The 12,447-nt window shown below is 43.1% G+C and overlaps 1 protein-coding gene across 1 annotated transcript in view; it reads right to left on the reverse strand.

The window, feature by feature from the left end:
- FSD2 (fibronectin type III and SPRY domain containing 2) overlaps positions 1–12,447 on the reverse strand; it is a 79,322-nt gene that overhangs the window by 22,546 nt on the left and 44,329 nt on the right. Inside the window, exons 8-9 of the mRNA XM_082254030.1 lie at positions 10,623–10,757; positions 7,277–7,430 (exon numbers count right to left, since the gene is read on the reverse strand). Coding sequence (XP_082110156.1) covers positions 7,277–7,430; positions 10,623–10,757 — 289 coding nt within the window. The remainder of the gene's footprint in view (positions 1–7,276; positions 7,431–10,622; positions 10,758–12,447) is intronic.

Here is a 12,447-nt window from a genome sequence, read left to right on the forward strand (position 1 = left end):
CCTAGGTAGGTGCTAGGTGGATAAAAGCTTAGCAGCTCTATCTGCTTATCAGGGGAGCCTGATTGTTATTGTTGCCTGTTGCATGTGTCCATGTGTGATTTATCTGGTCTAAAGGAGTGTCCCCACTGTATTCAATAGGGGGGCCTGTTGGACAGTGGAGGAAACCCAGTCAGTGACACACAGGCTTTTGTGGCTGTCCCAGTGGTTTCTCACAACAGTGGTGCATCCTGGGATACGTCATAAAAGCCAAGGGCACATGTGACAGGGCGTCTTTGGGCGGGAAGCCAGGTCCCAGGAGGAGGGTGACAGCTGTCTCTCCTCCTGTCTGTATGGAAGGTGGTCACAGGTGGTCGGCCTAGTGGACCAGAAGTGTGGTGCGGAGCCAGGAGGTCCAGTGGATACTGACAGTGGAGCAAGTGGCAGAGCAACCTGAGGAAAAACAGTGTCCGTGAGTACCAGGGAGCTTGGTCTGCCCAGGAAGGGGACCACTCCAGGGAGAGTCAGTGGACAGGAGCTAGCACACACAGCTGTGAGAAAGGGGGTGCCAAGTCAGGACCCTGAAGGTTTAACACAACAGGGTTACATTTACTATCTTCACTTCAGTGGCAGAGTAAAGCAGTGGCCTTGCCGCATTCTACAGATAGATGTCCTCTACATCGTGCATAGTTCTAAGTTGGAGTATCCCACTCATCCCTTCTCCCATCCAAGTTCCAATAAAAACACAAAAACCAAATCCCCTGGACTGTTCATTGTCTGAGCCAAGTGTTAAAATGATTAAAGGTTTCTACAGACTGTTGCTACGGGTAACCCAGGGGAATCCAATTTCAGCAGCACTCTAGGTCGTAGTGCTACATTATTATAAGGATTTTTGCCTATTTAACCACTTTACCACCGGAGGATTTTGCTGTCTTCCGTCCAGGCCACTTTTTGCGATTCGGCGCTGTGCGACTTTAACTGACAATTGCGCGGTCGTGCGACGCCATACCCAAACAAAATTTACGTCCTTTTTTTCCCAAAGGTATTGGTGGTATTTGATCACCTGTGCGATTTTTACTTTTTGCGCTATAAACAAAAAAAGAGCGTTTATTTTGAAAAAATAACAATATTTTTAACATTTTTTTTATATGAAATTCCCCCCCAAAAAAATGTAAAAACCAATTTTTTAAAAAATGTTTGGCCAATTTGTTTTCTGCTACCTATGTTTGGTAAAAAAAATCACAATAAGCGTATTTTGATTGGTTTGCGCAAAAGTTATTGCGTTTACTAACAAAGGGAAAGATTTCTGTCATTTTTGGTGTTTTTTTTTTAACGCGTAATGGCGGCGATCTGCGACTTTTTTTGCGGGACTGCGACATTGCGGCGGACAGATCGGACCCTTGACTGACATTTTTGACACTTTTGGGGGTACCAGTGACATTACTGCAGTAATCAGTGCTATATATATGCACTGTTACTGTAAAAATGACACTGGCAGGGAAGGGGTTAATTTTATTGGAGAGGGAGGGGTTAATGTATGCCTGGTGCTTACTGACGTGTGGGGGGGAGGGGACTGAGTGAGTCATGGACAGATCGGATGTCCAGCTATGCTGAACAGTCCGATCTGTCACTCCCTGTCACTATGGAGATCCGCCCGCTTGTGTTTACACAGGCGGGCGGATCTCCACACTAGATCCCCGACGATCGGGGGAAGAGCGGCGGCGATCGCCGCTGCTCCTCCCCTGGCCCGACTCCCGCTGTGACTGAAAACAGCGGGAGCGAGCCTCCGGCGGCGCGCAAGCGCCGCCCAGAAGGGGGAGTGTCTGACGACGTAGTACTACGTCGTCAGACGATAACGAGCCACTCTGCCGCAGTAATATTACTGTGGGTGGAGGTAAAGTGGTTAAAGGAGAATTAAATCTTTTGCAAAAAAAATAAATAAATGCATCTAAAATGACAAGATGAAAAAATGTGTGATTTTTTTTCTTTTGCATTTGAGATTGTAAAGCAATTTAAAGCGGAGTTCTGGCCTCGGGGGTCAATTTGAGCTAAAAATACCCCCGGGACAGTCAGAGCTAGTACATTCCATAATGGATAGCCTCTGAACTGTCCTGGGTCGCACTTACCTGTAAGAAGAAATACTTACCTTGAAAATTTCTTCTCCAGCGCTGCCATCTCAGGTGTGGACAGCTGAAGCCGCAGCGTCCCTCTTCGTGTCCTCTTCTGTGACGTCGGAGTCCCACAATGCACTGCACCGGCCCGGCTCCTCACTTCCGTTGCAGGCGCGGCATCCCTGCACAGCTTCTGGGCATGCCCAGAAGCTGTTTAGCAGTGAATGACGTGCCTGCACCGGAAGTGAAGAGCCGGGCCGGTGCAGGCGCATTGATTCCTGGGAGCGATGACGTTCAGCTCCCAGGAATTATCGCAAACCGAAAGTGACGGCGTGGGCCGCGGCCGCAGAGGGGGGAATTGGAAGGAAGGTGAGTATATTTTCTTCTATAATAAGGTAAGTGACCAAAAAAAAAAAAATCGCCAGTATCCATTTCTTTTTCAGGTTCCCCTTAGCAAGCGGATGGCCCAAAATCGATTTTATCGATTTTAAGGCCGGTGTAACGTGAGAATTACCTACCCCGTGAGAAAAACCTACCCTCGTCACTTCCGGCCAGGAACAGCTGAGCAGCGCAGCAGTGCGCATGCTCACAGCCCCGGATACCTAATGGGACCACAGAGGAGCTGACTAGTGCGCATGCGCACTAGTATGGAAATATGTCGGTGTACCGTGAATAAAATCTACCCACGCCGCGGCTACATAAAACAGCTGGGCTGCATTATGAGTAATCTCCGCTCCTGTCCCGGTCACTTCCCTGATCTGTGCTAGTAAATATAAAAGCGGCTCTCGGCTCCGTGATTTATGTTTTCATACAGCCGCCGCCGCTTTTATATTTACTATCCGAGAGCAGGGAAGTGACAGGGACAGGAGCGGAGATCACTCGTATTGCAGCACAGTTATTTTAATGTAACCGCCGCATTACATACAGTGCCGTGAACCGGAAGTGACGAGGGGTAGGTTTTTCTCACGGGTAGGTAATTCTCACGGAACACCGGAACTCCGCTTTAACCACTAACTGTAGATCATGGGTGCAGCACACTGATTCCTGCAGACTCTTCCTCCTGCTCAGGTCCATACCAAGGTCTACAGAGCTGGAGAATATATTGATGGACTACAAGTATGGTGACGTCACCACACTTGTGCTTCATTTAAGTGATACTAAAGTCTTGTTTTTTTCTTTAAATATAAAAAACATGTTGGACTTACCTGCTCTGTGCAGTGGTTTTGCACAGAGTGGCCTGAATCCTCCTTTTCTTGGGTCCCACGCCGCCTCTCCTGGCTCCTCCCTGCCGTCGGGTGCCTCCACAGCAAGCAGCTTGCTATTGGGGCACCTGAGCCGAGCTGCTGCTCTGTGTGTCTATTCAAACACGGAGCCGCGGGTTCTGCCCTGCCCCCTCTGTCTTATTTGATTAGCAGCAGCGGGGGCCAATGGCACCGCTGTTGTGTCTCAGCCAATAAAGAAGGACAGTCTCTCCTGCAACATCGCTGGATAGAGAGGGGGCTCAGGTAAGTATTAGGGGGGGTTTTTATCTTAATCGAATACATTATGATAAAAAAACATTGTGCCTTTATAGTCACTTCAATGTAATATTAAACCCTCAGTATTTTTTAAATTCACATTTCCAGGGCAGATTTGTTTAGTGAGAACCTACTCAGTACAGTCAGTTTAATTTTACACCTTCTGTTCAAGACAGCAAGGGGCCTGCTATGGGTGTGTTTAAAAATTCCTCTCCAGCATTTCAAGCAGGGGTTCTCAGAACAACAAACTGTTAACTGGATGAAACCGTTTAGTCCTGCATGTAGGCATGCTAGCTGTATTTAGCTTAACGCCTGTCTCCAGACAAAAATGAACCACTTAAGCCCCGGAAGATTTTACCCCCTTCCTGACCAGGGTTTTTTTTTGCGATTTTGTACTGCGTGACTTTAACGGACAATTGCGCGGTCGTGCGACGCTGTACCTAAACTAATTTCACGTCCTTTTTTTTCCCACAAACAGAGCTTTCTTTTGGTGGTATTTGATCACCTGTGCAAATTTTTGATCATGCGCTATAAACAAAAATATAGCGTAAATTTTGCAAAAATAACAATATTTTTCACATTTTGTTAATATGAAATTCCCCAAAAAAAAATGTAAAAATCAACATTTTTTAACATTTTCGGCCAATTTGTTTTATGCTACATATGTTTGGTAAAAAAAAAAAATCGCAAAAAGCGTATTTTGATTGGTTTGCGCAAAAGTTATCGCGTTTACTAACAAAGGGAAAGATTTTTGTCATTTTTGTTGTTTTTTTTAAACGCGTAATGGCAGCGATCTGCGATTTTTTTGCGGTACTGCGACATTGCGGCGGACAGATCGGACCCTTGACTGACATTTTTGACACTTTTGGGGTTACCAGTGACATTTCTACAGTAATCAGTGCTATATATATGCACTGTTACTGTAAAATTACACTGGCAGTGAAGGGGTTAACTTTTTTTGAGAGGGAGGGGCTATGTGTGTCCCTAGGGGCGTGATTCTAACTGTGATTGGCTGTGGCTTGAGGTGTAGGAACAGTGATCAACGGTCCTACATAGTAGAACCGTATGATCATTGTTTCTACACAGGGGAGAATGACAGGCGGATAGTTTACATCAGCTTCCAGGTCCCGTGCTGAGTGGCTGCCCTGCTGCTTACTGAACACAGGAGGTCACTGGTTGGTGCAGGCACCATTCAGAGATCACAGCAATTTCTTAATATATGCAACGGGGCTCTCTGAATGAACAAGGTGGAGAGGTGTGGCAGTGACATAATGATCTCCACCTCATCCAATCAGATAATGCTTTGCATTTATAGGGATGATGTAAAGTGTTCTCTAAATGGTTCCAAAGTCAAGCAGGTGACCCCTGTGTTCAGTAAGCAGCAGGGCAGCAGCTCAACTCGGGACCTGGAACCCAGCAGCAATTACTGTAGTAGTGGTGCCTATTCCCTGCTTCCATGGGGATCTCACAGGTAAGGCACATACAGTATCTCACAAAAGTGAGTACATCCCTCACATTTTTGTAAATATTTTATTATATTTTTTCATGTGACAACACTGAAGAAATGACACTTTGCTACAATGTAAAGTAGTGAGTGTACAGCTTGTATAACAGTGTACATTTGCTGTTACCTCAAAATAACTCAACACACAGCCATTAATGTCTAAACTGCTGGCAACAAAAGTGAGTACACCCCTAAGTGGAAATGTCCAAATTGGGTCCAAAGTGTCATTATTTTGTGTGGCCCCCATTATTTTCCAGCACTGCCTTAACCCTCTTGGGCATGGAGTTGACCAGAGCTTCACAGGTTCCCACTGGACTCCTCTTCCACTCCTCCACGATGACATCACGGATCGAGTGGGTGTTAGAGACCTTGTGCCCCTCCACCTTCCGTTTGAGGATGCCCCACAGATGCTCAATAGGGTTTAGGTCTGGAGACATGCTTGGCAAGTCCATCACCTTTATGCTCAGCTTCTTTAGCAAGGCTGTGGTCATCTTGGAGCTGTGTTTGGGGTCATTATCATGTTGGCATATTGCCCTGTGGCCCAGTCTCCGAAGGGAGGAGATCCTGCTCTGCTTCAATATGTCACAGTACATGTTGGCATTCATGGTTCCCTTAATGAACTGTAGCTCCCCAGTGCCAGCAGCACTCATGCAACCCCAGACCATGACACTCCCACCACCATGCTTGACTGTAGGCAAGACACACTTGTCTTTGTACTCCTCACCTGGTTGCTGCCACACACGCTTGACACCATCTGAACCAAATAAGTTTATCTTGGTCTCGTCAGACCACAGGACATGGTTCCAGTAATCCATGTCCTTAGTCTGCTTGTCTTCAGAAAACTGTTTGCGGGCTTTCTTGTGCATCATCTTTAGAAGAGGCTTCCTTCTGAGACGACAGCCATGCAGACCAATTTGATGCAGTGTGTGGCATATGGTCTGAGCACTGACAGGCTGACCCCCACCCCTTCAACTTCTGCAGCAATGCTGGCAGCAGTCATACGTCTATTTCCCAAAGACAACCTCTGGTTATGACGTTGAGCTTGTGCACTCAACTTTTTTGGTCGACCATGGCGAGGCCTGTTCTGAGTGGAACCTGGCATGTTAAACTGCTGTATGGTTTTTCCCACCATAGTACAGCTCAGTTTCGGGGTCTTGGCAATCTTCTTAAAGCTTAGGCCATCTTTATGTAGAGCAACAATTCTTTTTTTTTCAGATCCTCAGAGTTCTTTGCCATGAGGTGCCATGTTGAACTTCCAGTGATCAGTATGAGAGAGTGACAATAACACCAAATGTAACACACCTGCTCCCCATTCACACCTGAGACCTTGTAAAACTAACGAGTCACATGACATCGGGGAGGGAAAATGGCTAATTGGGCCCAATTTTGACATTTTCACTTATGGGTGTACTCACTTTTGTTGCCAGCGGTTTAGACATTAGTGGCTGTGTGTTGAGTTATTTTGAGGGGACAGCAAATTTACACTGTTAGAGCCGGTTCACATTAGCGCGACTTGTCAGGCGACTTGTCAGCCTGACAAGTCGCGCTCCCTCGCGGTCCATTGACCGCTACAGGACCCATTCTAATAAGAGCGACACAAGTCGCTCCGACTTAGAAAAAGGGTCCTCTACTATTTCAGGGCGACCTCGGAGCGACTTGCATAGACTTCCATTATGTGAAGTCCCTGCAAGTCGCTCCGAAGTCGTGGTGCAATGTAATGCACAAGTCGCCCCCGAAGTAGTAAGGAGTCGTGTCGCGCTAATGTGAACCGGCTCTTATACAAGCTTTACACTCACTACTTTACATTGTAGCAAAGTGTATTTTCTTCATTGTTGTCACATGAAAAATTGAAAAATATAATATTTCCAAAAATTTGAGGGGTGTACTCACGTTTGTGAGATACTGTACATACTTTCATTGCTCCAAGCTGGACCAGTGTAACTATGCAAAAATAGCCATAACTGCAATTCAGCTTTATTTTGTACATCATTTCCTCTGCAGGACCAACTCACCTCTGCAGGAACACGAGAACAAACGAATTACTAAATGCTGTTTGGAAACATTAGCATGTCCTTGCCATACAGTTTTACATTTATAGACACTGTAGCTACACTTTAATGAAACAATACATAAAACTATTACAGCCAATACATGGAGGGTATACTTACTCTGAAACAGAATTGTATTGGTTTTCAATTTCCGTTTTCTGTATTTCCACGGTGTATGATTCTACAGGATTAATGTTCCCCGATTCCCAGCAGATAAAAGCCGCATTCTCACAACTCAGGCATTCTCGCCTTTTAATGATGGGAGGAGCCGGAGCTAGAGAAAGAATAGTGCATCCATCATTTTATTCCCTTCCTGTGTATAATACTATTTAGATTCCTATGGCTTATTATAACAGAATAGCACAAAAGAGCACCAGCCAATCATGTAAAAAATGCCTAATACTGGGCTGTATCAGTGCTATATACCAGTGGTTCTGATTTACAGTTAGCCAATGGGGGGAAAAGGGGTGATTTGCATATCTCCATATACTATCCAAAATGAGAAATAACCAGAGATGTATAGTAACTAAGTAGAACTACTTCACTACTGTACTTAAGTACCGAAAGGCGGTATCTGTACTTTCCTAGAGTAGAATTTTTTTCTCCTACTTCCACTTTTACTTCACTACATTTTTTCGATGGTTTCAATACTTCTACTCCAATATATTTTTTTTGTGCTGCATAGTTACTCGTTACTATTATAAAAATGACCACTGCCAGAACCGTAGATGGCAGGTTTCATGAAGCTCAAAACATGTGTATTATCAGCGCATACGAAAATAAATGCTACTGTATGTATAAGTAAAAGCTGAATTTGAAATAATAAAAAACAATATGATGTTCAAACTTTTGACTTCTTTCTTTAATAACTACATCACACAGTACTTGTACTTTTACTTTCAGTACTTGAGTAGCAATTTTTTTTTCCAAAACTACTGGTACTTTTACTTTCAGTACTTGAGTAGCAAAATTTTTTAAAAAAACTACTTGCAATACTTAAGTACAAAAAATGTTGAATACTTTAGTACTTCTACTCAAGTCACTTTTTGATTGAGCACTTCCACTTCTACTCAAGTCACTTTTTGATCGAGCACTTGTACTTTTACTCAAGTATGGGTTTCGAGTACTTTATACAAGTCTGGAAATAAATAATCTTATTTTTGGTATATGTGATGTAATGAGACATAAGAATACCCTAATATCTTATCTATATACCAACTTAGGGTGCAAAATAAAAAATAAAAAAGACCCCTTGCAGTACACCCCGCCCCTCCTTCTTACTGAAGGAGGGGTTAAATGTTACACCCAACCCCAGTGCCCTCCTCTGCTTCATGCAGTCCTTCTGTGTCATCATGTACAGTGCAGGGCTATCAACACTGCATTGTACATGTTGGAAGCTGGTGAGAAACTGTGGCCGGGAGCATCTTAGAGAGGAAGCTTCTCAGGAGCTGTTGCACAATCACCAAAACCAGTGTCTGCATTGAGGATTTCCCCTCTAATACTGTTTTGGTTTCAACCTAAAATTTGGAATTTCATGTTTCCTTTAATTCTCACCCCCCTATTGCAAGGGTAGTATTTTTGTATGCACAGTGTTGGGCTTTAGATGGAATGTAGTAAATAACAAACACATTAGGGTCTGAGTGCTTCTGTGTCTATTTATGTCCTTTATGTACACAGGGAACTTGTTTGCATGAGTTAAAAATGGTAAATGTGTATCTACTGTATTTGTTAAAGGAAAACTAAAGTATATCCCCCCCTCCAAAAAAAAAACATTCAGTACATCTCTACAATACATGCAAATTTTCACGTTTTATCCCTTTAAGAATGCTTCAATTACGCAGCCAAAAAATATGCCTGGGCTCCCAACAGACTGCCCATACACACTGAGTAGGAAAAAGTTTTTGGGAGATATAGTTTTGGGATGTGCCAACATTAGTAGGAACTGACTGACATTCCAATAGCTGACCTTGCAAGACTTTTGCGAGCTTGGTGATGATGTCACAGGGAGTAATAAAAGTTTTTTCTTGCTAGAGAAACAAAGCAAAAGAAGACAGTTTTGCTGGGTCATGAAATAAAGGGGACAAGAAAGATTTGGGGTTACATTTGGGTAATGCTTGGACATACGTTTTAAGAATTATTTTTGAAATCATTATTTAATACGATTGTCAACAGCTTGCAAAAGGAAGTTAAGCTGTCCCTTTTCTAAAGTACAGTGGTTGCAAATGCAGTTAGTTTGCTTGCCACTAGGCGGCTCTGTTCCCAATATCTTATAGTAAAGGGAACATTGTAATTGGGTGTTAGGCCCCTTTTTCAGAAAACTTTCCTCTAGTAATGTAATGGATGGAGTTAGTGCCCATATAAATGCCAGTGTGGGAGGGACAAGGGAGCTGCTAAGGATGTAGTCATTTAAAGAGCTGATCTAAAGGCCCCTTTGCAGGGCTAAAGTCTCAGATAAGGTGGTACAGAACACAGAAGGAACAGCTGTAGTTACCCTGTTTCCCCTGACTTTCTTCTGCAGGTCCTGCAGAGGGGTGCAAAAGACTTCTCAAGGAGAGGAGGTACTAAGGGAAGATGGCTTGCAAATTATGTGCTGGTGTTCTGTGCAGAATTGACAACTACAGAATATCTACTCCAGAAGAAGAATTCTGCTAGTATGTCAAATGTGATGTTATGATCTTGCAAATTTAGAGTAAAGTGCAGAAAGTGCATTTTCTGTGTGGGCATTTCTTTTTTTCCTAAATATTAAAGGAGCTGTAAAGTCAGAAGGTTTTTTTATCTTAATGTATTCTGTGCATTAAGATAAAAAGTCTTCTGTGTGTAGCAGCCTCCCCGGCACCCCCTAATACTTACCTGAGCCCCATCTCTTTCCAGCGATTTCCACGAGTCCTCGGCCACCCGGGACTCTCGCTCCTGATTGGCTGAGACACAGCTGCGGCGCCATTGGCCCCCGTAGCTGTCAATCAAAGACAGTTAGCCAATCAGGAGAGGGGAAGCAGGGTCGAACAGCAGCCCTGTGTCTGAATGGACACACGGAGCTGCAGCTCGGCTCCGGTGCTCCCATAACAAGCTGCTTGCTGTGGGGGCACTTGACAGGAGGGAGGAACCAGATGCAGCAACGAGGGACCCGAGAAGGGTAGGATCCGGGCTGCTCTGTGCAAAACCAACTGCACAGGGAGGGAAGTATAACATGTTTGTTATTGGAAAAAAAAAAAAAAAACGAGACTTTATAATCACTTTAACGTCTACAGTCGGGAATGCCAGGATTATGACATAATATGGCAGAGGGTTCCGTCATTAAACAGGTGGATAGCTGTCTTATCCAAAAAGAAGAAGTGGGGCAGGGACTGCAATTTGGCACCAACATCTGGCAAATCAGAAGCCCCCTTACAGCCCATTTTCCTTGTATGCATTAGTTACTTTTGATTATGAAGATTTTTTTGCCATTAATATACAATAATAACATTACCTGTCACATACACTGCATTTTCACTTGCTGGACTCTCTCCATTGGCATTTATTGCAATAACCCAGAATTCATACTGTGTGTTTGGCATCAGGTTCATTACTGTACAATATGTTTCTTTGGATTTTATCATAAATTCTGTAGACAAAAAAGAAATGAATGATTGAGATATATTTCAGTTAGAAGTAATATGGTATTTATTACAGATAACTTGTATGTATGCTTATGCATTTTGAGGGTGAAGGAAGAGTCTTCATCCTCGAAACAGGTGTCTGCTACTGAGTTGGGTGTCATCTGTGCCTATCCAAGACCATCAGCTGTTTCTATAGTTAAAGTTTCCTTCTGTTTTATGCTATGAGTTTTTGACTTATCTGTGTTTGAGTATAATTGTTTACCATTTTTATTATAACAAATTGTGCCATTGGTAATACACTAGGCTGGTGCGCCCTTCTTGTTTTCTGTCATATAGTGTTTGGGATTCCCCTATTTAACCACTTTACCACCGGAGGATTTTGCCGTCTTACGTCCAGGCCACTTTTTGCGATTCGGCACTGTGTGAAATTTAACTGACAATTGCACGGTCGTGCGACGCCGTACCCAAACGAAATTTACGTCCTTTTTTTCCCACAAATAGAGCTTTCTTTTGGTGGTATTTGATCACCCGTGCGATTTTTACTTTTTGCGCTATAAACAAAAAAAAGAGCGTACATTTTGTACTTCCTTACATCCCTTCCTTTGTCCCTTTTGTCTTATCTGCTACCTTTTCTTCTACAAGGACAGTACACACCAGTGGAAGCGGAAGCTGACCCAAAAAGTTCCAAGGCTACATAGGAGAAGTTCTGGTCCTGTAAAGATCCCGGGCAATGTGCAATAATTTTGAAGGTCTATTATTATCTGCAATCTGGTGAGTGGGGAACCTTGAGGGGCACCATATCACTCTGCAAGCACCTTAATTATTTGGCACCTTGGCACCTTAATTGGATCACTTTAAGGACTCTTTTCAAGCACTGAATATTTATTTGGACTATTTCTAACCACCTATTTGTTTATTGTGCACTAATATATTTATTTATTTGTTATTGCTCAGATATTTTTAGCACTTAGCACTTTTTTACATTTGATCATACAGTGTGCACTTTATAAAATATTGAATATTGTATTTAAATCACAGCACTTTACACTTTATTTGAGCTAGCGCTGCATAAATTCGTTTTTCATCATATTTTCCTAAGACTTTCTTAGTGTCTGCAGCAGCTGCCCATTATTGCATTTATTCTTATTTAAATTTCACGTTGTGTAGCGCGGGTTTAATTTTTGTTTTTCACGTACATTTTGAAAAAACAACAATATTTTTCACATTTTTTTTTATATGAAATCCCCCCCCCCCCCCCAAAAATGTAAAAAATCGAAATTTTCTTAAATTTTTGGCCAATTTGTTTTCTGCTACCTATGTTTGGTAAAAAAAAATCGCAATAAGCGTATTTTGATTGGTTTGCGCAAAAGTTATTGCGTTTACTAACTACGGGAAAGATTTATGTCATTTTTGGTGTTTTTTTTTTTAACGAGTAATGGCGGTGATCTGCGATTTTTTTTGCGGGACTGCGACATTGCTGCGGACAGATTGGACCCTTGACTGACATTTTTGACACTTTTGGGGGTACCAGTGACATTACTGCAGTAACCAGTGCTATATATATGCACTGTTACTGTAAAAATGACACTGGCAGGTAAGGGGTTAATTTTATTGGAGAGGGAGGGGTTAATGTATGCCTGGTGCTTACCAACGTGTGTGGGGGGAGGTGACTGAGTGACACAAGGACAAATCGCA

Source organism: Pelophylax lessonae, assembly GCF_965119305.1.
Source record: "Pelophylax lessonae genome assembly, chromosome: 4".
In the NCBI taxonomy this organism is placed as follows: Eukaryota; Metazoa; Chordata; class Amphibia; order Anura; family Ranidae; genus Pelophylax; species Pelophylax lessonae.